At 24.9% G+C, this 24,351-nt stretch overlaps 2 protein-coding genes across 3 annotated transcripts; both read right to left on the bottom strand.

Annotated features, from left to right (window-relative positions):
- Positions 1 to 39: 39 nt before the first annotated feature.
- LOC107999779 (protein yellow) lies at positions 40 to 3,596 on the bottom strand. Its single transcript, XM_017059805.3, has 6 exons — positions 3,439 to 3,596; positions 2,058 to 2,321; positions 1,631 to 1,830; positions 1,316 to 1,523; positions 881 to 1,216; positions 40 to 408 (listed from the first exon to the last, which is right to left on the bottom strand). Exons 2-6 carry the CDS (start codon positions 2,317 to 2,319, stop codon positions 179 to 181), a joined length of 1,236 nt encoding a protein of 411 aa, XP_016915294.2. The 5' UTR covers positions 2,320 to 2,321; positions 3,439 to 3,596; the 3' UTR covers positions 40 to 178.
- A 1,554-nt stretch (positions 3,597 to 5,150) lies between these two features.
- On the bottom strand, positions 5,151 to 22,951 carry LOC107999783 (organic cation transporter protein-like). Of its 2 annotated transcripts, XM_017059809.3 has the most exons (10): positions 22,280 to 22,951; positions 15,802 to 15,904; positions 9,388 to 9,713; positions 8,268 to 8,371; positions 7,939 to 8,093; positions 7,348 to 7,658; positions 6,894 to 7,206; positions 6,280 to 6,461; positions 5,921 to 6,057; positions 5,151 to 5,724 (listed from the first exon to the last, which is right to left on the bottom strand). In XM_017059809.3, exons 2-10 carry the CDS (start codon positions 15,827 to 15,829, stop codon positions 5,658 to 5,660), a joined length of 1,623 nt encoding a protein of 540 aa, XP_016915298.2. In that variant the 5' UTR covers positions 15,830 to 15,904; positions 22,280 to 22,951; the 3' UTR covers positions 5,151 to 5,657. The 2 variants fall into 2 exon arrangements, with proteins under 2 accessions (XP_016915298.2, XP_061942201.1); XM_062086217.1 differs by lacking the exons at positions 15,802 to 15,904; positions 22,280 to 22,951 and adding an exon at positions 12,625 to 12,784.
- Between the last annotated feature and the right edge of the window lie 1,400 nt (positions 22,952 to 24,351).

Genomic DNA, 24,351 nt, shown 5'->3' with positions numbered 1-24,351 from the left:
GAAGAAAAAAAAAGGATAATATTTTTTAATAAATCGATATTTTTATAATTTATCGAATAAAAATCTGAGCAAAGTATTTATTTAATAATTTTCGAGTATATAAATATATTATATATTTATATACATATATATATTATAATATATAAATTCAATATTTATTAATATTGGCATGAATTCATTAAAGAATATGAGGAAGCCGTCTTTTAGGTTTATCGTCTTTTTTCTTACAAGCATTCGTTAAGAAATCGAGATCAAATACTGTGATGAAAAAATTATGTTTTTTCACGTCATATTTAGAGAACAAAAGTTGCTGAAAATTATCAGACAGCACGTACATCGTGTTAGAAGACCGATCGATGGATAAATCGTTGCAAAAGACCATCGTTGTATTATCTTCAGCTACTAAAACTGAAAAAAATATGTGATGTAATAATGTAAATTAGATTAAAGATATTATTTTTTACGCCAGACGATTTAAATTTTTATAGAAGAAAGAAATTCAATGAATATAATAAAATAGCTTGATCATGAATATCATATATTCATTCATATATCATATTCATATTCATATATAAAAATAATAAATTTATCTTCGCTATCAATTTTTGTAATAATTTCTACAAATTTATCATTTTCACTGTACGTACGATTCAACATTTAGATGATAGTTAGAAGATATAAAGAAAATTGAAAAAACGTAAACATTAAATTGAAAAAGCATGGGCATTAAATTATTAAGATTACACAAATTTGTCATACCAGATATTTGTACGCTTCGATGAACATTGTTATATTCGCTTCGATATCGGTTTCGTAGGTAAAATTGAAACGCGGAATTAATATCGGAATTATCGATGTGAAGAGCCTAATTAATACTTACTGAATGTATTTGGATTTAATTCAGTAGTGGTATCCCAGCAAGCGATACCATTTCTGTTGATTTGAGTGAAATAATCGACACCGGTATTTGTATCGATTACAGAACTGGGCCCCTGACTATTTGGACCTTTTTCACCCTCGAAATGAAAAGCATAATAATCGCTAGATTTTTCTAACGTGTGATCCTGCAAAACTTCCGTAGATACTGAGAATTCAGCGATACTAGACATCGCATGGAAATACAAAATTTTGTAGCCATCGGTTTGCAACGCGGACAAAGATAATCCAAATAAACCATCTTTCCATTGAAAGTTGAATCCATTGATATTGTAATTACCTAAAAATGGAAAAAAGAATTTTTTTAAATATAGAATTTATATATCGTAAAATAAATATATCGTATAAGGAAGATTTTGATTTAAATATAATATTTCACCGTAACGAGGATCGAAATAAAAGAAATTATGCGTGATACGCCAGGAATCATTCTTGGCCCAACTATAAACTACTAAAGCATATCCACCGAGATCAGAAATGTAAGCATACGTATTGTCGCAATTATTTGGATCTACATCGATTACTAAATCAACGAAAAACGAATCGGATGTTTGATCGGAACTTTTTAGAGGGTAAATTCTCAATATCTGAAATTATTAAATAAATGTTACGTACATGCATAGATATGTATATATCCTATAAAATATTATAGATTAAATAAATATTATCGATAGATAATAATTTATTATTCTACCTTATCTGTTTTTAAATCGATTATGATAATTCTCGGTTGATGTATAACAGTGTTATTGCCCAAAATATCATCAACACCCGTATCGACACCCCATAATCGATCACAAGCATCAACTCTAACACGGATTATATTTATTATACTATCAACTTTATTAATATTGTTCATTTCCCAATTGGGATAAGGGTTTAATTTTGGAGATTCTATATAAAAAATAAATTAATAAAAAAATATTTTATTATATATATTTATAAAATTAATACAATTTTATGAACAAATTTCAAATATACGGAAAAATCACTAATCATTAAAGAATTAATATTATTTTTATTTCTATATGATATAATTAAATTGTTTCATCATACAACTTTAAATTTAAAAAGTTTAAATTTATAATAATATAGTAAATAAGTATCTAACTAATAAATACCTGATCCATCATTTTTTAAAAAAAAGTTTAAATTAGATGGGACACCATTCTTCCATCGTGGTATAGTAATAAATACTTTATCATTCCAAATTTGCATACCATTTGGCATATTATTCTCTTCGATATAGTCACCATTAGATATCAGCGTATTTCGAATATTATCATTTGGAAAATTATATTCGATCACGTTCCATGAATAAATTGTTTTAATTTCTTCGCCATTTGCCAATACAAGAAATACGATCCACAAAAAATGCCACATATCTACAAAAAAAGAAAATATACGATGTTTATTCCACCAATTTTTGATTGTTGATTATTTTCGAATATAATAAAAAGGTAACGGCAAATCATCAAGTTGTAAGTCGAGTAATAATGTTAGTTCTTCGGAAAAGAATAAAATAATACGTTATCTCGCATCGTTATTAAACGATATTTCTGTACGGATGTAAAATTATACGTATATATGTGTATAGACAAAAGTGAAACATATTTCATTTCGTGAAATAAGTAAGAAATTTTTATCTTTCGTTTTGATTTTAGCTTTTGCTCCTTTTCGAGTCAATATTATTTCAAACATTATTTTGAATTAATATTCGGTTGCATCGTAACATCTTCAATTTAAGTTTTATTGCAATGACAATACAATAGACAAGAAAATATGGCTAAATAATCCGCAATTATTCTATCATGTCTTTATTACAGACTGTAAACGTAATAGGTAGATACAGACGGAATAGAGACTAAATTATCTTTTTCTTTATACTTATAAGGCGTGAATTTAGATTATTTCGATAATAACCATGATTAAATGAAAGTTCTTTTTATTAAAATGTCATAGAATGCAAATATAATAAATGTAAAAAATACACGTGTTAAATAAAATTAAAAGAGATTCATACAAAATTTTATAATTAAAATGATAAAAAAATGTATATTTTTATAACACGTGTGTCTAAATTATTCTTTTATATCGTTATATGATTGTTTAGCTTCAAAATCATCTATTCGATTATAAACGTAATTGATCGGTTGATTAAAAATAAAATTATTAAGAAAATATCATAATTTTTTGATTATCAAAAATTAAATTTATTAAAGCTACTTTTTCTATATAAGAATTAAAGATTTTAATAATTTACAATCTAATCGTAATTTTATATTATAAAAAAAACAATCTGCTAAAATGATCAATTAATGTTTTGAATTTCTTATTAAAAATAGAATATATAAGATTATGAAAAATATATATATAATAAATAATATATATATATATATATATATATATATATATATACACACACATTAATATTTATTGATAAAAAAATTAAAATATTTATAACTTTATATTATATTAAATAAAAATATCGCACTTTCTTACCTTTATTTTATTTTGTATCTTAATAGACACAAGGTTACAGTAACTGTAAAAATGTTGAACGCTCAGAAGTGAATTATCCGTTATTCGTACCCAAAGAACAAATCGACCTTCTGCTAAAACGGTCCAAGATTGAGTGACGCTTGAGTTGTCTCTGCTATGGTATTTACTTACTTTATATATAATGATGAAGTCTTTCCGAATGGACATAATTAAAATGTGCACGTGTGAATATAAGATTCTTGTCTCCTATTGACGTTGTAGGTAATTAAGTTTGTTTGATCGATGATGAAGAAGAAAAATTAATCAATTTATCCGATAATTTTACAAATAATATTTAAATCAATTATTTAATTTTATTTCATATTTTTCTCTTTTTTAAAACTAATAGAAGTTGAAATAAACGCGTAATCGAAATTCTTAGAATTTTAAAATAATAATTATACAGATAAGATATATAAGATTGTATCATATTGTTGAACGAAAATGTATAATGATGACATATTTATAAAATTTGACATTTTAAAAATCTGTTTTACATTATGTAAGATCCTAATTTCGTAACAATAATGCATTAAATAATGCAATGTTGCATTAAATTTTCTAAATAATCGTTTTGTGATAATCATTTCCATAAAAAATTATTAAAAGTCTGAACAGATTTTTCATCTTTCGATGTACGATGAAATACAAAAAGTTACATTTACAGTTTAAATTTATAATCGTTTTTAATAAAATGAACAAAAACGGAAAAATTGTGTGCGTTGTAATAAAGTACAAAAATGAACGATATATTATTTTGAATTTACGAGGAAAATAATTGTTAAAGATACATCTGAAATACAAGAAAGATACATATGTACTTATACGATTATTTTAACAAATCATTAATCACAGCGGATTATTAATAAATTAAATAGCACATATTTAAATTTATAAGAATTTTTTATCGTTTAGATATTGTGAATATTGAAAAAAAAAAAAGTAATATTAAGAAATTTGTCGAGTATCAATTCTTAAAAAAAAAAACGTAATCATCGTAATCGGAACAAATAAAATACATTTAATTACATTTAATATAAATCTGTTGATTTAAACCTGTCCTATTCCATATATAATTTAAACGTTATGTTAATCAAGTGTTGAACAATATAGCTTATGATGTTAATTATCCTTAGTAGAAACATTTATTTATTCTTGGAATATAATCGTTAGATTGTTCTTCAATTCTATATAAATAGAAAAATTATTCAATAAAAATTGCAAGATTTATGAAAACTTAATATTGTTTGTATTATTAGCATTATGATAAAGTTAAAGTTGAAAATATAATATTCTTGATGAATTCTAGAAATAGATAGATTTGCTGCTTCAACGATATCAATCTCTTTATAAATTTTTTACTCTTTTTAATTTTCTTCCCCTCCAATTCTTCATATTCTATAGCAATTTAATCAATTAATAATCTAAATTATCATATTTTTATTAAGCATGAGATGCGTATTTTTAATATATTTATATACATATACATATTATATTTATACGTATGAATACATACAATATATTTCATTGATAAAAAAAAAATATAATTGTAAAATATAAAAATTTGATAATACATTTTTGCCTAAATTAAAATAAATAAGAAAAGTTAAATTTGATTAAAATTTTTAATTATTTAATTACTTAAATAAAAGGAACACACAGAGATAGAAATATATTTTTATAAAATATACAATATATTTATATATGATATATAATTGGCATATAATTTACAAGACTTCTTCTCGCAATTGTTACAAATACATTCGACGATAAATAACATTTTTTGACTTTTTGAACTATTTAATAAGAGAGAAACATTTTGAAAGTGTTTTTTAAAACGTTATATTATATTCTTATTAAAAAATAATTTTCATATAAACAATAAAATACACTTACATGCTGATTAAATTTCCTTATCTATATCAGTGAGTAGAAAATTGATTGGAATATAATATGAAATCGATATTCGGTTTCAACGCGTATGAACGGAAAATAGCATTGATGTTAAAATTGTAGATGTAATAATGTAATAAATAAAAAAGGGGAATGATTGCAATATTATTTATATACAGATAATTTATCTATAAAAATTCATATTTTTAATTTTTAATCTTTAATTTTGATATTTTTCCTAATTTTTTCACAATTTATAAATTATAACAATTAATTGCAGTCTTGATTCAAAGTGTCGCCTCTGCTTCGATATTTTTCGAATAACTTTCTTGTGAAATTTTTCTGCGTGTTGTCCTAAATATATAAAAGAAAATAAAAGTTATAAAATTAAATATAATACACACACACACACACACACACACATATATTATTATATTATATTGGTATACATGCGCGCATGCGCGCGTGCGTGTGTAGAATTCATTCAAAAGATTATTATTAAAAAATATTATAATTTATATATTATTTGTCGTGAAAATTAAATACTGACTTGCCAAAATTTTCACCATCTTGGAGCGTTTCCGGAAGCGTGCATCCAACAGTTTCTGGCAATAAAAAACAAAGCGCGGCACCGAGAAGAGGAAGGATTCCAAAACACGCAGGTGGAAGCCAAGTTTGGATATGATCCTTTAAAAAAGTTATATAAAATGAACGAGTGACGATATAAAGGAATATGATATACGAATGAAATTTATTTAATTTTAAAAAAAATTATATTTTATATTATTAAGAAAAATTTGATCGTATTAAAATGATTAATATCTACAATAAAATATGTAATTTCGCATGATTATCGTGTATTACAAACTTACCAGAAATACGCGTGATTATCGTGTATTACAAACTTACCAGAGATACCACGAAAGGTGCTGTAATAGAACCTATCCTAGCACACATACTGCTGGTACCCACACCGATGTTTCTAACAACCGTGGGAAACAATTCACCGGAAAATAGATAAACTGTAGTGAAAGATACTGACATGCCAACAATGCCGAGACAAACTAGAATTAATCGAAGCCACTCGATATCTGTAAATAAACGAAATATGTAAAAAGAATAGAATTTTATTATTATTATGATTTAATCCATTTGATTTATTTTTTAAAGATAATACATGATCGATCTATTTTCGTTTTTCAAGAAAGGAAATAATCCGCCAAATTCCAAGATACGAACTTTTTTTAAATTAAATAAATCGATCAAGTTAAAATGTGATATAACATGAAATTTTGAAAAAAATTAAAAGACATAATAATAATATCTATATATAGATATTAAGAGAATCTATATTTTTGAAATTGTGAAAAAGTTGAAATATAAATCAATTTAAAGAGAAAATAATAAATAATTTTGTCAATATCGTATAGATTTGACTGACTATCTTAATTTATAAATCGATTTTTCATATTTATCTCCGTTCAATTACAATAAATAGATCAATCATCACAGCATTATTATACCATTTGAAACAATGACGAGTAAAAGAGCGGAAATCCCAGCGATCGAATTGCTGCAAATTAATGTAATTCTTCTTCCAAGTTTGTTCATTGCCCACCACGCAACGAAATTCCCAGGTATTTGAATTGCTCCAGAAACAGTGAAATTGACAAAAATATTACCACCGACTTGACCTATGTATTGGGACATTCCGAATAAACCCATTCCGCAAACGACCCAATTGAAGAAAATCGACAAAGATTTTATCCTCATATTAGGCGTACGAAACAAATCGAGAAACGACGCTTTGTGGTCGAAATCCGATCTCTTCGAGTTCTGTAAAAATATCACGAATAATGTAAATTAATATTTATGTAAATTTAAATAATGATAAACAAATGAATTATGATATTTAAATGTTTAAGCAATTAAATCTTATAGATAAGATAATAATAGATTTAAATGTTATTTTTTTACCTGATGCAAACAATGTTGTTTGACCATATCTGGAATGTCTTTATTTTTTATATTGTTAATATTGGCTGCCTTCTGCAGAATTTTACAAGCTGCTCGTTGTTTTCCAAAAGCGAGCAACCATCTAGGAGATTCAGGGACGATCCACCAATAACTTAGAAGAATGACAGAGGGTAGCGTGATAGCAATTTGAAGATGTTGCCAATGACGGAAATAATATGCTAGACCGGCTAACGACATGTGGCCCAAACTAAATGGAATTTGATAAAGTACCGTAATGGCTGCTCGCCACTTTGTTCCAACAATCTCCATGCCTGATAATTTTCCATGATTAATAAACATTTCATTTCATACATATAATAAGTATACATATGATAAGAATATATAAAAAAAAGAAAAAAAAAATAAATATAAATTATGAAAGTAATGAAAATAAGATCGATAATAAAAAATTTAAGAATTATTAACGAAAAATTTCGTTAATATTTTATTTTTAATTTTATTTGGCAAATTTTATATATTAAATTTCAATATATATAAAAATTATATTAAAATTTTCAGATAAGAAACAATTGATAAGAAAATATTACTTACAAATGACATAACTGGTAACCATAGTACCTCCGGTAGCTAAGGCACTAAGTAATTTCATTAACAACAAAGCCGGAAACCATGGTACAACAGCACATCCGATACCGGAGGCTAGTTGAAGAACTACGGATATCATTAACGGCATCTTTCTACCATACCTGAGAAAAATATTTGTAAATATCAATTATTGATTTATAAACGTTATTACATATTATATAGTCGTAATAAGATATTATGTACGAGAGATTTAAGAGAGAGAGAGAGAGAGAGAGAGAGAGAGAAAGAGAGAAACGAAAGATAATTTAATAAAAAGGAATGAATATTTTCTGTACCTATCTGCTAGATTCCCAAATATAATATTGCCCAAAAGTACGCCAAACATCAAAATAGATTGCTGGATATTGGCATAATGCGTTCGACTGCATACTAAGTTCCACTGAAATAACATTAAAAATAATGAAGAATTATATACATTTGGAAAATTCATTTTCACAGAAGAGGCAAGAACTGGCATTCCAGTGAAAACAAAACAAAATAAAACAAAAGAATTAAAAAAAATACAATCGTCGAAAGATATATATTTGGATATATATATGTATCACGTTATATATAGTATTAAACAATTGTAATAAAAACTTAATCTTAAATTGTTTCCATAGCCATGCATGATTACATATTTTTGTAATTAAAAAAAAAATTAATATTATAAAAATTTCTATGATTATTATGACATTATTAAATACAATTTTAAAAACGAATTTTTATTTAACTAATAATTGACAAAGATAATTAATTTAAAAAAATATATATATTTTTTTCTAAATTCATTATTTCTCTAGTATATTTATCATATCAAGTTATATCAAATAATTATAATTATTTGATATGAAGCAATAGCAAGTTTCAACTTTTATGTCGATGAAAACATTGAACAAAATTTTCTCGCTCGCTCGCTCGTTTATTTCTTTCCCTTCTCGAATGCATCTACTACTATTTATATCGTACGTTATATTGCATATTATGTTATGCGTTATGTTAAATATAATTTCGTAAGTAATCGCGTAGCATATCTAAAACAACATATCTAAACTACTTACATCATTATTTAAAAACATACCAACCGAGAATTTCCACTTACCCAATATGATTTGACGCTCGTTTAAGCGCACGTCTAAATCCTATTCTTTATTATTTTTTTTTCTTGTTTAACATCCATTGTATATTTGGTATATTTCGTTTTATTCGTTCCATTCGAGAAACGTGAACGCAGAGCAACGTTCGTCGCCAATATATTTAAGCAAAGTAGGTATATTAAGCAAGAAACAATGATTAAAAACAATCTATTTAACTCCGCCACTGTAATTTAAGGCAACGATTACCGTCGCTTCCGCTCGATTCTCCAAAGGAGAAATGACATTATAGCAACGATTGAACAAATTTCTCGACAGTTACCTGCGATATTATTGTCTCTGTGAACGTTCTCCTGTCGTATTCCCATTCTGTGCACTCTAACAACGTTCCATTGACATTGGTTACGCACTGATCGGCCGTTTCTGTGCGTGTTGGCGAGGTACAATTGTAATCTTGATGCGGCGCCATGAAGACGATCGCAAGCTGATGCCAAGCGATCGGAAATTTGACCAAAGAAATTGCCAGGCATACGTATATTTGCCATTTACCAAGATTCCCGATAGCTTGTTGAACAGCATCCACTTCGTCATTCTCATTCTCAACAATCTCTTCTTTTCCATTTGAGATTTGCTTGCCGTTCACTTCAACTGCGTAACAAACGGATCTTTTTAAATAATTTTAATTCTTATTTCGATCGTATATTAAAAAGAATTCGAGGATTCATAAGAAAAAAGATTCCTCTTTTTAAATTTTTTACGCGCGAAAAGTCCCTATCGTGCATATCCGCGTCCATGCACAGATGCAATTTCGTTTCAATGCATATCTATCTAATCGAATATAATCTCTCTGTATAATATTATTATAAATAAAAATATTTACAACGATGAGTAAACAATGTAACAGTGTTAATCTATCGGATCAAGATTAAAAATGATAGAGAATTTTTTTGCCAAAATACAAGTTTCTTTTTCATCAGATTTTTTAAACGATATCTTCAAAGAATCTTCGAAATATTTAAATATTATTTAAATATCATTTAAATTTTATTTAAATATTAATATTTATTTAAATATTTAAATATCTAATAGATTAACGTGTCTTTAATTGATTAATGAGTCATCATACTGATATCATATATTCATAAATTGTTGCTCATAAATATAATCATATATAATCATATTATATGCATATTATAAACTAAAATTCTTATATCATTTTATATCATGGAATAATTTCCCTGATGCATTAACACGGATGTATTAACGGAATTGAAGACAGTGAAAATCGTTCGATGCGATATATTTATCAAACATAATAAACAGAAATGAAGATTGCTCGATGAAAAACGTAGCATCTATCAGCGAAGACTAACTCGATCTAGCAATTAAAAGAATTGAAAATTGCGATTAATTAACATTTTAATAATTTTGACCTTTTGTATACTTTTAGAGCGTTCTTTTTTTTTTTTTTGGAGCTAATTCATTTACGTTGCTCAATTATTACAATATTTAATCAATCTCTTTTTTTCTTTTTTTTTCCTCTCGTTCATAAATTAACAGAAATTTGTAAATTCGAATAGTGGTCGATTCATAATAAAAAAGAAAATTAAAAAACAAAAAATTATTTAAAAAGATAAATATAAAAATATTTGATGATCGATAATTATTTCGAATCTTCATTTGGAAATATAAAAAAATTAATCGAATTAATTAAGATGGATACTCGATATGATATGGAGAATATTCGACAATTTCATCGATTCAATTAATCAAGAATGTAGAAATTATTTATTCAACGAATAACAATTTTTTATACGCTTTAATTATTCATAATGTATTGTATGTAATAGCATTTTATTATGCATCATTATTTCTTGTTATTTTACATTTCTATGTATATTTTATAATCAATTGTATTATTATTGTATATTTCAAATTATTCAAGATAATTATGTGTAGGTAGGTAGTTAAATACATATTTTTCAAGATTAAATCATAGATTACATTTTTAAGAATAACATATCATTTGTTCGTTTCTTTGAATTGAAAATTCTTCCATTTATGTTTTGATTTAGTGCTTTTACAGTAGATAAGATCAACATTCGAATACAAAAACATACGCAAATCGAAAAGAAATAATAATTAATAATAATTAAAAATTATAATTAATCAATTAATTAATTCAGACACATATGCGATCAAAATATAATTGTATTGTTTTTTTAATTTTGAAATATAAGACAAAACCAATTTATTTTATTATTATGAGTAACAATCTAATAAAAAGAATTTATAATTATATCTATCCTGAATTGGATTATATCTATCCGATTCAGGATAGATATAATTTCAGTTACTATAAGGAACTAATATGGAACAACCTGTGAACAATAAAAATTTATTAAGTTAAAAGTATCCTGTAAGAAAGACGTTTAATCGAACATATGCTTTGTTAAAACCATACATGTAACGAATGATTTAATCAAATCCTTCGTTTGATTTGTAATTAAAATGAGTTGATAATAAATTACGTAAATGCAATCTTTAACATATTCGAACGTGTCTCTAGAATCTTATGTCTCTAGAATCGAATCTCGTCGAAGAAGTATTATTAATCGAACTGCGCATATCGCGTTTTACATTAAAATAACGTGAACATTATAAACATTGCAGAATTCGTCCGATAGATATGATGGCATTCGAATAATATTAAAAAGATAAAAATATTCAAATCGTAATCGTAACGCTCCGTAAAAAAATTTTATAATTTTATAAATTATATAACATATAAAATTGCATTATGATTGTTATTCTCAAAGCATAAGTATTTTTTCTATCGTAAAATGCACAAGGCTGATAAGATTGAAAATTAAGATTTTTAAATGATCAAATGTTATGTAAAATAATAATTATTATCAAATTTTTTACAACTACGAAAAATATAAATATAAAATAAAAGTGATACACAAAAGTATATTTAAGCTTATTGTAAAATGAATTAGATGTACATATATTTACATATATCTACATATACATATATACGTACTGTGAATTTATTATGATGACGTATATAAATATTTAGAAATTAATATTATTGGATTGAAAAATTAAAAGTTAGTAAAATTTAAGTAATTTAAATAAAATTTAAGTTGCAAATATATTTTTTTTTCTTTTGTACACTTTTGTTACACTTTCGTTGCACTTTTATATACATATATATACTATATAAATTGGAATTTATAAGATTTATTTATTTTATTTTATTAAATACTGTTTCTAAAATATTATTATTCGTTTAATTAAATTAATTAATTAATTAAAAGATAAAAATTTCAACGATACGAATTATATAAATATTTTGAAATTTTTGAATATCTTTTAATATCTTTTATTATAATAATTTTATAACTTTAATTAACTTTAATTTTATAAATTAAATCGATTGAAAATATAAGACCAAATTTTTTCAAATACGTATATAGATATATACATGTAAGTACTTGGATATAAGTTTGAAATAAATTCATTTGGTAATTAAACTGTTTACTGGATCAATTACCACTCGTTTATATTCGTCACTGTTTCGAAACATAAACACTTGTCATTAAAGACTTCTCTAGTACGTCTATGCGATGTAGTTTCTTTCTGGGCAACAAGTGGATATAAGCCGGAAAGAGAAGTTGGATTGGTAGGTAGGTTGATATATGCGTACAAGCTTATCATGCTTTGATAATATGTCCGTTTACATATTATGTTTTACGTGTGAACATGATATCACGTGAAAATGAGATACACGGCGATGTTAAGTGTAATCCATGTTACCTTCAAAAGCAAAAGACAAGCATGAAACTAACCGTAAACGATAATTACCAAGCGCTTATACGCGCAATATAAAAGTAACGATGAAACGATGATAGCTCGAGACATGACAAGTGTTGCAAGTGTTGCTTAACAACTTTCGATTATTATACTATATTTAAATTCACGATTGTTTTTGATAGACTGCAAACTGTACAATTTGAAAATTTTCAAAAAGATGATAAAGATTATTGAAATTCTAAAAATCGAGAAATTTATCGATTAATAAATATAATTGATACATTTTTATATTAATATATTATTAATATTAATAAATAGATTTTAAATCTATCGATTTTTTATTCACTCATCATCTAATTTTTAGAAAACTTTGGAATTTTTTTTCAAATATTCTATATTGATCAGAAATCTTATTAAGAAATCTTATTATTGAAATTAATTTGCAATTTTTAATATGTAATTGCACCGTGTTCTTTCCATTTGTTTTTCATACTTTATTATTATATATATATTATATTCAAACTTTCAAATGTAACGAAAATGTTCTAATTTGCAGGAACAAATGAGTCCAAGTATCGAGCAATATGAGATAAGACGTAACAAAGGAATCGTTATATATAACGTTTTATAAAACTCTTATACAAAATATATACATATATACAGTTTTATGCGCGATATTTTTTTTATGGGGATCGAATGAATATGCATTTTTTACTTCTATTATTTACGTAACTTCACAGATATATAATTTTTTTGTCTTATGAATATTCTTTCTTTTCATATATATTTCATTTTCGAATTTTATATATTCAATATATTTTATATATTAGATATTCAATATATAATACATTTTATATATTGATTTATTTCATTCCTATTTATATCGCGAATTTACATTATTTCATTTTCAGAACGAACAAACTTATATATATAATGTATTTCATAAACAAAGAATATTTTCCAGTTACAAAATCGTCTGATATTAATATGTCTAACATGAACTTGCATTAATATTTATTTGTCTGTCTTGCGAAATGAACTGATTGAACTTTCCTTCTATGAACTTTGTCCGAATAAAATTGAGTAAAGTTTCCCGACCAATGAATCATACAATTCGTTGATTAAAATACATCATCATTTAAGTCCGAACGTTTTGATGAGAATAATTATTGAACATAGTAACGTTTCCTGTACAATACGAATATGATTAAATAATACGTAATTTCATATTACGTAATATGAAAAATAGTGATATATAGCACAATTTTGTTAATTATATTAATTATATACATATATAAATGCATATAAAAATATAAACTCTTTCTATATTTATCAATTAATTATAATATTCTTAATGTAATTCTTTAAAACCAAGATCTAGAATTGATAAAAGTAATGTGTAATAAACGAGATAAATATAATTTCTTTTGTTAATTCCACGTAAATATTCCACATAAATAATTTAACCAATTCCATAATCGTACAAATGGATTTTTCATAATATTAAAAATAAATTAAATTTATTTTTATATAACGAAATATCGAAATAACAAAGATATTTTGATGTCTACATATTTTTCTGAAATTTGAAAGATTAAATGAAATAAAAAATGAAAAGATAAAAATTATAAAAATTTTAATCTCTATTTCACGAATTAATGAAAAATACGAATATATTAAACGAAATATAAGATTCTAATATAATGTAAATAAACTTACATAGAAAATTGATCTTTTTTGATCTTACGTTTCTCTGTTTATTTTCGATACATGATATGTTCAAACTATGTTAAATTAATGGATAACTGACCAATGTAAAAATTATTTAATCCGCGTTTCCCGACGAATCATCGTGAAATATTATCTTCTATCCAGCGATATAGAACGCTCCAGAACTGAAATGAGTTCTTGGTAAAACAGGAGCAGGATTCCTCGATAATGCGTTCGTACCATTTTAATCTTTATTGCGTTCAAGTATAGCAAGTGACGAGGAAACCAGTTTTAAAGAAAAAACGGATAGACGCACGATGTGAACCATAAAATGTGTATGGTAACCTCGAGACAGTGTAAACCAGCTTTTTCGTTCGAAAAATGAAGGTTTTATCTCGTTGAGCGATTGAAAAAGTCGAGATGTATTGGCTAAAAATTTATAAATGAAAGAAGATTTTCCTTCAAGTTTTATAATCGATTCAAATTTCGACATAATGTGAGAGAGAGGCGGCGATTATGCGAAAAGCGTACAATACCTGCAATAATAATGAAGTCATTGTATTCGCATCGATAAATTTTGTATCCAAGGATTCAGTTCAATCTCTGAGATTGACCTGATATCTGGAATAATTGTAATGCAATCTAGTACGACATAGATACTTTGAAAAAAATAAAAAAAATACATAGATATTTGAATCGATACATTCTATAAGTTAATAAGTTAAAGATGATGAGCTTCGTTCGAATCTAGATTTTCAATGAAAATTTGTTTTAAATATCGTTTTAAATATCAATGAACCGAAGAAATACTTTACTAAGTGAATAATCAAATATCAATTCGTATAATTATTAAGACTCGTTGCAAAGAAATTAATGTCCATCAACACTCAAAGAGCTTAATTAATAAGAACGTCAATTTATTAAGATCTCGTGGATTAATTTGTATTGTAACTACATATATGTATGTAAATAAATAAGTAAATGATATATGTATATCGCGCTCTTTAAATATTATACCGATGATTCTTTCCCTTACAGAATTAGGAGAGTTACATATATTTCAATTTATTTGTCAATGTATGTCATTTAAATTTTAACCAAAGAAAATTTTATAAATAAATATAAATGTGTATAATAAAAAATTTTCCTATACAATGTATGAAATAGAATTAATATTAAATACAATATGTAATATAGATCGACGTACCATAAATGTTGGTTTGTGTATTCTTCATATCACTGCCTGGTTGCGCAGCTATTTTGTATCTTTGCGATTCGTTCACGTTTTATATTCGTTAATTGTGTGTTATCTGTAACATACGAACGATGAATATTTGAAAATGTGTTTTTTATTATGCATAACTGATAATCGTTTAATAAATATTCCGAAATATTTCGATATTCGTTCCAAAATTATTCGATAAATTGTTCGAAAATAATCAATTTTGATACATCGATAAATAATATAGATATTATTATAGATAAATATGCATCGTATCGATTTGTGTGTTATCCGTAATCGATAATTTTCGATCGAATTATTTTATTTTTTTTCAATTAACTTTCATCTTCACATTACTCCATGATATTTTAAATTCATTTATTATTTGAAAGAAAAGGAAGAAAAATACACGAACGTTACATTTATATGAGTAAAAATTTCATCTCAATAAGAAACATTAATTTCGATGATCTAGGACTATCTAAACATTATACGATCTAATAAATACATAAATACCCGTCGTCTTCACTTGGTATAATCATCGCGGATCGCATAAACGTGTAATCGAACGTTGAACAATTATCAAAGATGCATATGATGGATATGTAGACGAAATGTAACGCTAAATTCATGTTTGGGATTTCAGACATGGCGCCGAGAATCGTTGTCGAGACAATGCGAGACTCCGGTCAGAAGGACAGGATGTTATTGACCCATGGTCGTGGCAGAGTCGGAGTCGTGACAGAAGGAAAGGAAAAGCAAAATGAGAACGGTCAATGTTGGTATGTACAGAGTGAGGCGAGGCAAAGAAAATCTCGAATACCTGCGCGATCCTTCGAGAATGCGGCTCCAGTTATTATATACGATTCGCATTACCGTTATACACGTGTCGTAGGATTGAGGGACAATTTGCCTTGAACCGTTTCAACTTACTATCGTTAGTCAACCTTGTGCAATATTAGTCGTACATTGATTTATCTCATTGCGAAAAACACGAGATTTTATCGAGTTGCAAAATATTTTGATATGCCAATGCATCAGAGCAATGATGATGATGCAATTACGGAAAACGAAATGTATATAAAGTATACGAATCACATAATCAAATACTTTCTTCTTTCCATCGATTTTTATTTTTATTTTTTCAAACGCAGGAAAGATTTCTTCTTTCTAAAAGAGATACGAATAATCTGAATTCGAGAACATGAAACTTTCAAAAATTATATTTTTTAAAACCAAAAACATTGTATTTTTTTACAAATAGACATATATATATATATATATATATATATATATTTTTTTTCTTTGTTTATAGTATTGAGAATGAAAATCATTTATATTCATTTAATATATATAATATATATATTATATATATAATATATATATAATATATTATATTAATATATTATATATAATATATATAATCATTTAATCACTTATTCCATTTTTAAAATGGATACTATTGCAAGATATTATTGTTATTGTTCGCAAAGAATGATTTATGGAATTTAAAGAACAAGAATTTAGAAACTTAAATAAATTTAACAAAGAATTTTTATTCTTTCTTTAAACTGTCTTTATAAGTCTCTTGAATTTTTTTGTAATTGTTCTTTTAAAAGCTTTGTCTCTCTCTCTCTTTCTTTTTCTCTATATATATATTGAAAACTGGCTTGAGTTGTTCCCATCGGCCCTTTTTAATCCCTCGTCTGCTAGGTAGAAATTTCTTCAGGTAAAAGAATATTCGACAAAGAATTGTGTATATTTCCTTTCTTATGGTTCTTGGTTTTACATTATTTACAATTTCACCATCTTTCTTACAATTAACATTATCTAACATAATAAAGCTAGCGATATCATAGATACAATATCCGAAATAATATTCATTCATCGATCTCGAAAATTTTATTTATATATTAAATGTATTATCTTATCTTTAGTTTTTATAATTTATAATCATTTCGCAAGAATATTTTCTTTTCATATATAATATAATAATAAATGATATTTATTCAATGAATTTGACTCGATAATGTAAAAAAATTATAAAATTAAGAATTTCTTTTCTATCTAAAATCCAAACTATTAAGCGTTAGATGGAAGATATTTTTTATTTTTTTTAAAAGATACTATATAATACTAAATAATATAATAATAATCAAAAATATCGTGACATGTGATTCTTTCAAAATTACCACGGTATTATTATTATTATTGTTGTTGTTGTTGTTGTTGTTGTTATTATTATTATTATTATTATTATTATTATTATTTTAGACATATATATAAATTATAAAAAGCAAATATTTTTCAAACAAATATTTTTGATATAATTCTTGATATCATATACGTATACGCATATAATAAGATATAATACAAAAAATATTTTTCTTATTTCCACATTATTTATGTCATTTCCTTTATTTCGATCTGTTTAGTTTTTTTAATCACTTCGATTCAACGTTTTCAAATTCTATAATAAAAGATTTTATACATAATATATATATCTAATTGTATTTATATATACATAAAGAAAAATTCGTACTGATTTCCCAATCATTACGGTATTAATATTACGTGGATACATTAAGCAACAGATTGAATTATTCTATCAAATTAACGTGGACTAATTTTTTTTAATTATATTATTTACTTAATTAATTAAACTATACGATTATGATTAGAACTCAAAACAATGCTTGAATAAATTCAAGATATGTAATAATAATATTATAATGACAATATTATTTATCGAAAAGTAAAAAATAAACGGAAAATTGAAGAGAAAGGAGAAGAAAATATGTTATATAGAAAAAATAGAAAAAATTAAAATTAATATTTATTTTTAATAAGATATATTTTTTACGCTAAATTTTAATTTCTTTTCTTATTTTTTCTTTTTTTTTTCAAAATTTTACAATTAAATCTAACAAATAACAGAGACACGTATATTGAATAAACTCCCCTCGAAATCGCATAATAAGTTACTAATTGTCGAAAATAATTTGCTCATATAAAAGTAAAAAACATAAATATCTATGTCCAAACAAATATATAATGATAACATATCACAAAGAAATCCATCATTTGTCATTTTGTCGAATCATTTTAAATCGTAAAAACTTAAATATTTTCAATAATATGTTCAATATAAATCCAATACTATGTATATGTAACGATTATGAATAATGTACGCGAGTGAATATTTATCAATGGGAAAGGGAAATGTAGATATGAAAATCTTTAACCTTTAGACGTGAGATTATTATTATTATTATTATTATTATTTTGATTCAATTATTATAAAACAATTTATAATAAAGTAAACTTTTATTTTTAAATCACTCTATCAAATCAAATTTTATTAAAACTAACATATAAATTATTTAAATTTATCTAAAATAGAAAGTAATCGACAGACATTAAATAATAAATAATAATAATCTAACATTAAATAATAATTGTGATATATATATATATATATATATATATATACACATTTATATTTTTTTTTAATTGGTTAAATACAAATGAATGGAAAACATTGAACCGTATAATATTAACTGGTTTCGTAGGTGGTCGATAAAAGTTTCTGGTTTCCAACGTATTATCTACCGGTGAATGTTATACGCGTTTTGCAATGATTAAACCGTATCGTAAAACTAAACGAAAACTTATTGAAATATTGCGTAAAATCATTTAAACCGTTTAATATATTTCAAATTATCGGGTATGAAACTTTTAATACGACAAATCTATAGATATCATCTATTTACTCGTTACTATTTTTGTCCCGCTTGTTGCTTGACACAAAGCGTCCTGTATCCTTTTCTTGTACCATATGTGAAACACAATCAAGCATTCGTGAATTGAGAATAAGAGACATTGATAGAGGCAAAAGTGCCGACAACGTGTTAAATATATATGATTCAATTGATTGCGATACGAACAAAGAAACTTTAGTCAAATACTACCACCGATGCATCATCTATCTCTTCCCATTCTGATATAAACCAATTTTTTTCTTTTTTTTTTTCTTTCGTTTTTTTCTTCTTTTTTTATAATAAATTCTATTGAATATATTTATGAAAAAATTTTTGATTAATGATTCATTCCTATAAATTTTCCAAACGCTTATATAATTTATATAATTTTCCAAATTTTTTAAAAAACAAAAAAATTACGATCTATGGAAGGAACGAAAATCAGTGTAAGAAATGTAATTAATGTAGCACATTATTTAATTATTTTTTATTTTCCCTCTCGATTTTTGCTTTTTCCTCGATTTTGAAAAAAAATTTCGGTTAAACTAATAAACCATAAAAGATAAAAATTAATGAAAAATGACTAATGAATTTACTATTAGGCATATACTATTGCGTATATAAAAGAAATATTAGAAAATATTTATTTAAGAAAAATCATTGGATAAGAATATAATTTATCGAAATTGAAGGAAAATGAAGAGATATTTTAGGAAAGATTCGTTGATTGTTCAGTTTGAAAAAATGAACGCGATATTGAACTTGATTCATGATTACAGTTTTGGCTACAGTCGCTACAATTGAATCAACTGCGCACATTTTTTGGCCCGTTATTCCGTTTTTAAGATATCACAGAATCATACTTCTTGTCTGAGCTAAAAAAAAAATTATCTAAACATATGTATCTTAGTCAAATGCTACAAGTTGCAATGTTTTCTTACACATAAAAGAAAAAAACAAAAAAAAAGGATTTATCTCCATAATCCAATATATCAATGTAATATACACGCAATTAAAAAATCTTTGTATCAATTAAATTATCATCATCCTATTTCTGTTCTTGTTTCTATAAATTCAATATACATGTATAATACTTATGTATATACGTGTCTATCGATAAAATATTATTCATCTGAAAGAAGTATGTATTTTATTTATTTTATGTTCCTTTTATTTTTATTCCTTTTATATTCTACGTTTATAAAAAAGAATTAGATTTAGGAAATTATCTATTGATATCGTTTATTATATTTTATAATTGTTTGCGTTAAAAATACGAATTATGCAATGATATTGTAAAATTTTGAAATAAAAGTTAGAAAACAAAAATGGTAAAGTTCGCATCGATCCCTCTTCCATTTACGTGTATAAAAATCAAAGTTTTCGTGTTAGCGCACAACAAGCGATTAAAAGCACGCGTAGGCGTCGCAACGTCTTTTTAACGGACACGTGTGTAGATGAAATGATTCATGCAATAATTCCCCAACAGTTGTTAAGATATGACAAGCATTATTAAGACAAGCAATCGATTATTAAAATTTAATGAGATTAAAAATTTGAAATATTTTTAATTCCATGGAAATTTCGCCATAGAATAAATTTAAAGTACAAATTACAATTTTTAAATATTAGAATATTTAATAAAACGAAATAAGACACACCCCATCCGCGAGATGAATGAATAATAAATAACGATATATGATTAATTTAATACGACAAAATGAATAAATTATAATAATATACGTTATCTGACAATAATAAAATATGATAAAATGAAATTAAGATAAAAATAGATAAATAACACGATTATATTATATTATTATATTATATTATATTATATATATATATATATATATATATATATATATATATATATATATATATATATTTACACAATATTTAAAAATTATTTATTTAATTTTTTTCGAATTATGGTAAACCGCATATAATAAAATAGCATATAATATAACGTGAATTTTTTTTTTTAATCAATCATTCTACATATTAATACCTATATTAAATGGATTATGTCAAATGTTATATTTATATACATCAAATAGATAAATAACGTTATCTTTATTACAATTATTTTTCTTTTCTCGGTGATTAAGAGAATTTGAACGATCGTTCGAGTTCCGATAAGACGATTAATAATTTTCAAGTAAACTCTCCGTTTAGTTTCGATCTTGCATCGAGTTTGAATTCGTTCTAATCAGTAGATTATACAATTTATAACGATAGACGCGTTACACGGAAATAAATTTCGTTGCTACATAGTCGTGTAGCATGAAGCCGTGAATTTGAATCAACAGAGCTCCTTCTCTGGAAATCTTTACTTTACCTAATATTATCTAATATTTTTAGCAAATATATACGAATGATTCGATTCTAATGCAAATATTTGTATTAAGAAATAAATTTAATTTTAATAGAGATGATTAAAATAGAGATATATATGAATTCCATATACATATATAAAAAAAAAAAATAATTCATTCTTATTTTTCAAGTTTTCATAAAAAAATTTTTTATTTCAAAAATATGATTGATCGTTTGTTTCAAAAAGAAAAAATTCGATAAAAATAAAATAGAAAATAAGGAAAACAAGAAAAAAAAGAAGAAGAAAAGATAGAAGAAATTTTGTTGAAATGGATATTAAATTTAATTTATAAATCGAGGGAAAAACACGACATAATTCTTACCTCTTTCTTAGGCCGAAAACACCGAACAGATGTTTGCCGAGATCTCTATCTTTATCGCTCAACTTGTGCGTGTCTCGTCACGCTTTCTCGTCGAGAGATCTCGTGCGTCGAGCACGTTGCTACCTCAAAACAAGCACACGATTGTTTCTCGTTTTCGATCGTATCGATTCTCACCAATTCAAAATCTTTTCGATAATTTACATTACATTTATCGAAGAAGGATCGTTTTTCAAAAATTTTTGAAACGAAATTATGCAAACTTACGCGATAGCGAAGAAAGATTTCGATTAAAAAATTAAAATGTAATTAATTATAATCGATATCCTCGGGATACGATATCACGGAATAACGTAATAACGTAAAAAAGGATTTCGAGAGAAAAGAATGAAAAAAAAAAAAATAAGAAAAGGAAATAAAGATTTTTGAATAGAAGAGCGAAAATTAAAAATCGGAGAAAAAAATGATGATTGGTTATGGTAAAAATTAATATGGTTTTCGAAAAATATTGTCCGTCTTTAAATATGTCTTTTACGTTGGAACACAGCGTCGATCTCACGCGTCGTGCGGGAGCTACAGCGATCAACTAAAATGCGAGGGAAGCGTTCGGTTGTGCGAGGCCTAACTTTAACGTCGGTTCTCGTCGATCCCGTTCCCCCTCACGTTTCTCAACCATTTCTGGCTAGGCAAGGGAGAAGATGGGATGTGCTGCAGGTAACCACGGTCATTGCAACCAACCTGTTACACGTTTTTCATTTAAAATCGCCTACGGAGATCTAAAAATAGATATATTTATATTTCCATTTATATTTTCGATTCGAAAGAACAACAGAATATCATCAAAAAAAAATTATTTTCAACGACACAAGAACTAAACATATATCTGTTAATTATAATTTAAAGAAATGAGAATATTATTTGAATGAGAATATATATTTTCGTTCAAATATGCCAAATATACATATATGATACATAATAATAACATATATGAAATAAGTTTTATCATAAAATGATTAGATAAAAAGATGAATTAAAATTAGATGTAAGATATCTTCAACGGAAAATTCAATGGAAAATTCAAAAGACTAAAATTAATTTACTGATAAAATTTATTTGAAAACAAAACTACCCAATGTAACGTGTTTTCAACTTAATATCTCTCTTATACAGCGTATAAAATCTATAGAATCAATGAAATTTCAATCTATGCAAGTAAGTATATGATATATACTATATATCTATGTGTATCTATGTGCGTTACAAAAGAAATGGAAACATGAAAAGATTCGATCCTTCTGAACGATCGATTATTTCGATTATTAAAAATTTATTTTTGCAACGATTAAATAATTCTAATATATCGCTGACAATATCGTCAATAAATTGCAATTTATAGTCGTAGAATGAATGATTGCTTGTCATAATTGTATGTATACATCGTGTTAAAATATTGATCAATATTGGAGATTCTTCAATCAGTGGTAAGATTTTATGAAAAATTTAATATTGTATAATCTTCTTCAATAGTTTTAATATATTCTTGATTAATCGTAATTTTCAAATTTTCTTTTTATTTTTTCGGAATATTGGCAGATAGTTTATATCTTTCTTTTGTATTTGTTTTTTTGCTTTTTTTGTTTCATTGCGTTGTGTTTAACATCGATTAAGTAGATAAGAGATTAAAAAAATCTTATATAATCCTCTTAACAATCATTATACAATATAAAATTGTGACAATTTTATTTTAACAATAACACATAATCGAAAAAACAAATTGATAATATTAATAATCGCAAAATATAAGGAAATGTAGGAATAAATGATGATCCATTTTCCTAAATGATTTTTTAATGCTTTAATTATATTTATATATTATATTATATATTATATATATATATATATATATATATATATATATATTATATATATATTATATATATCGAATTACAATCAATTAAATAATAAGTGTAAATGTTAAAAATTTTAATGTTAAAATTATAAATAATTTGTCTAAGTTATAAATAAATTATTAAGTTAGCATTTTTTTTTTCTTTTTTTCTTCAATTTTCAATCAA

This window comes from Apis cerana, linkage group LG16, assembly GCF_029169275.1.
Source record: "Apis cerana isolate GH-2021 linkage group LG16, AcerK_1.0, whole genome shotgun sequence".
Classification (NCBI taxonomy): Eukaryota; Metazoa; Arthropoda; class Insecta; order Hymenoptera; family Apidae; genus Apis; species Apis cerana.
Note: the sequence above shows the minus strand (reverse complement) of the source record. Positions and strands in the feature narration are given on the sequence as shown.

Bases quoted from the DNA above. Each gene is read 5' to 3' on its own strand.
- LOC107999783 (XM_017059809.3), bottom strand. From the start codon at position 15,829: ATGAAGAATACACAAACCAACATTTATG. The intron at 8,094-8,267 runs GTACAGAAAATA...TATTTTTCTCAG, and splicing joins TTTGGGAATCTAGCAGATAG to GTATGGTAGAAAGATGCCGT. The intron at 7,207-7,347 runs GTAAAAAAATAA...ATATTTTTACAG, and splicing joins AACAACATTGTTTGCATCAG to AACTCGAAGAGATCGGATTT.
- LOC107999779 (XM_017059805.3), bottom strand. From the start codon at position 2,319: ATGTGGCATTTTTTGTGGATCGTATTTCTTGTATTGGCAAATGGCGAA. The intron at 1,831-2,057 runs GTATTTATTAGT...TTTTTTATATAG, and splicing joins TTTAAAAAATGATGGATCAG to AATCTCCAAAATTAAACCCT. The intron at 409-880 runs GTAAGTATTAAT...TATTTTTTTCAG, and splicing joins ATTAAATCCAAATACATTCA to TTTTAGTAGCTGAAGATAAT.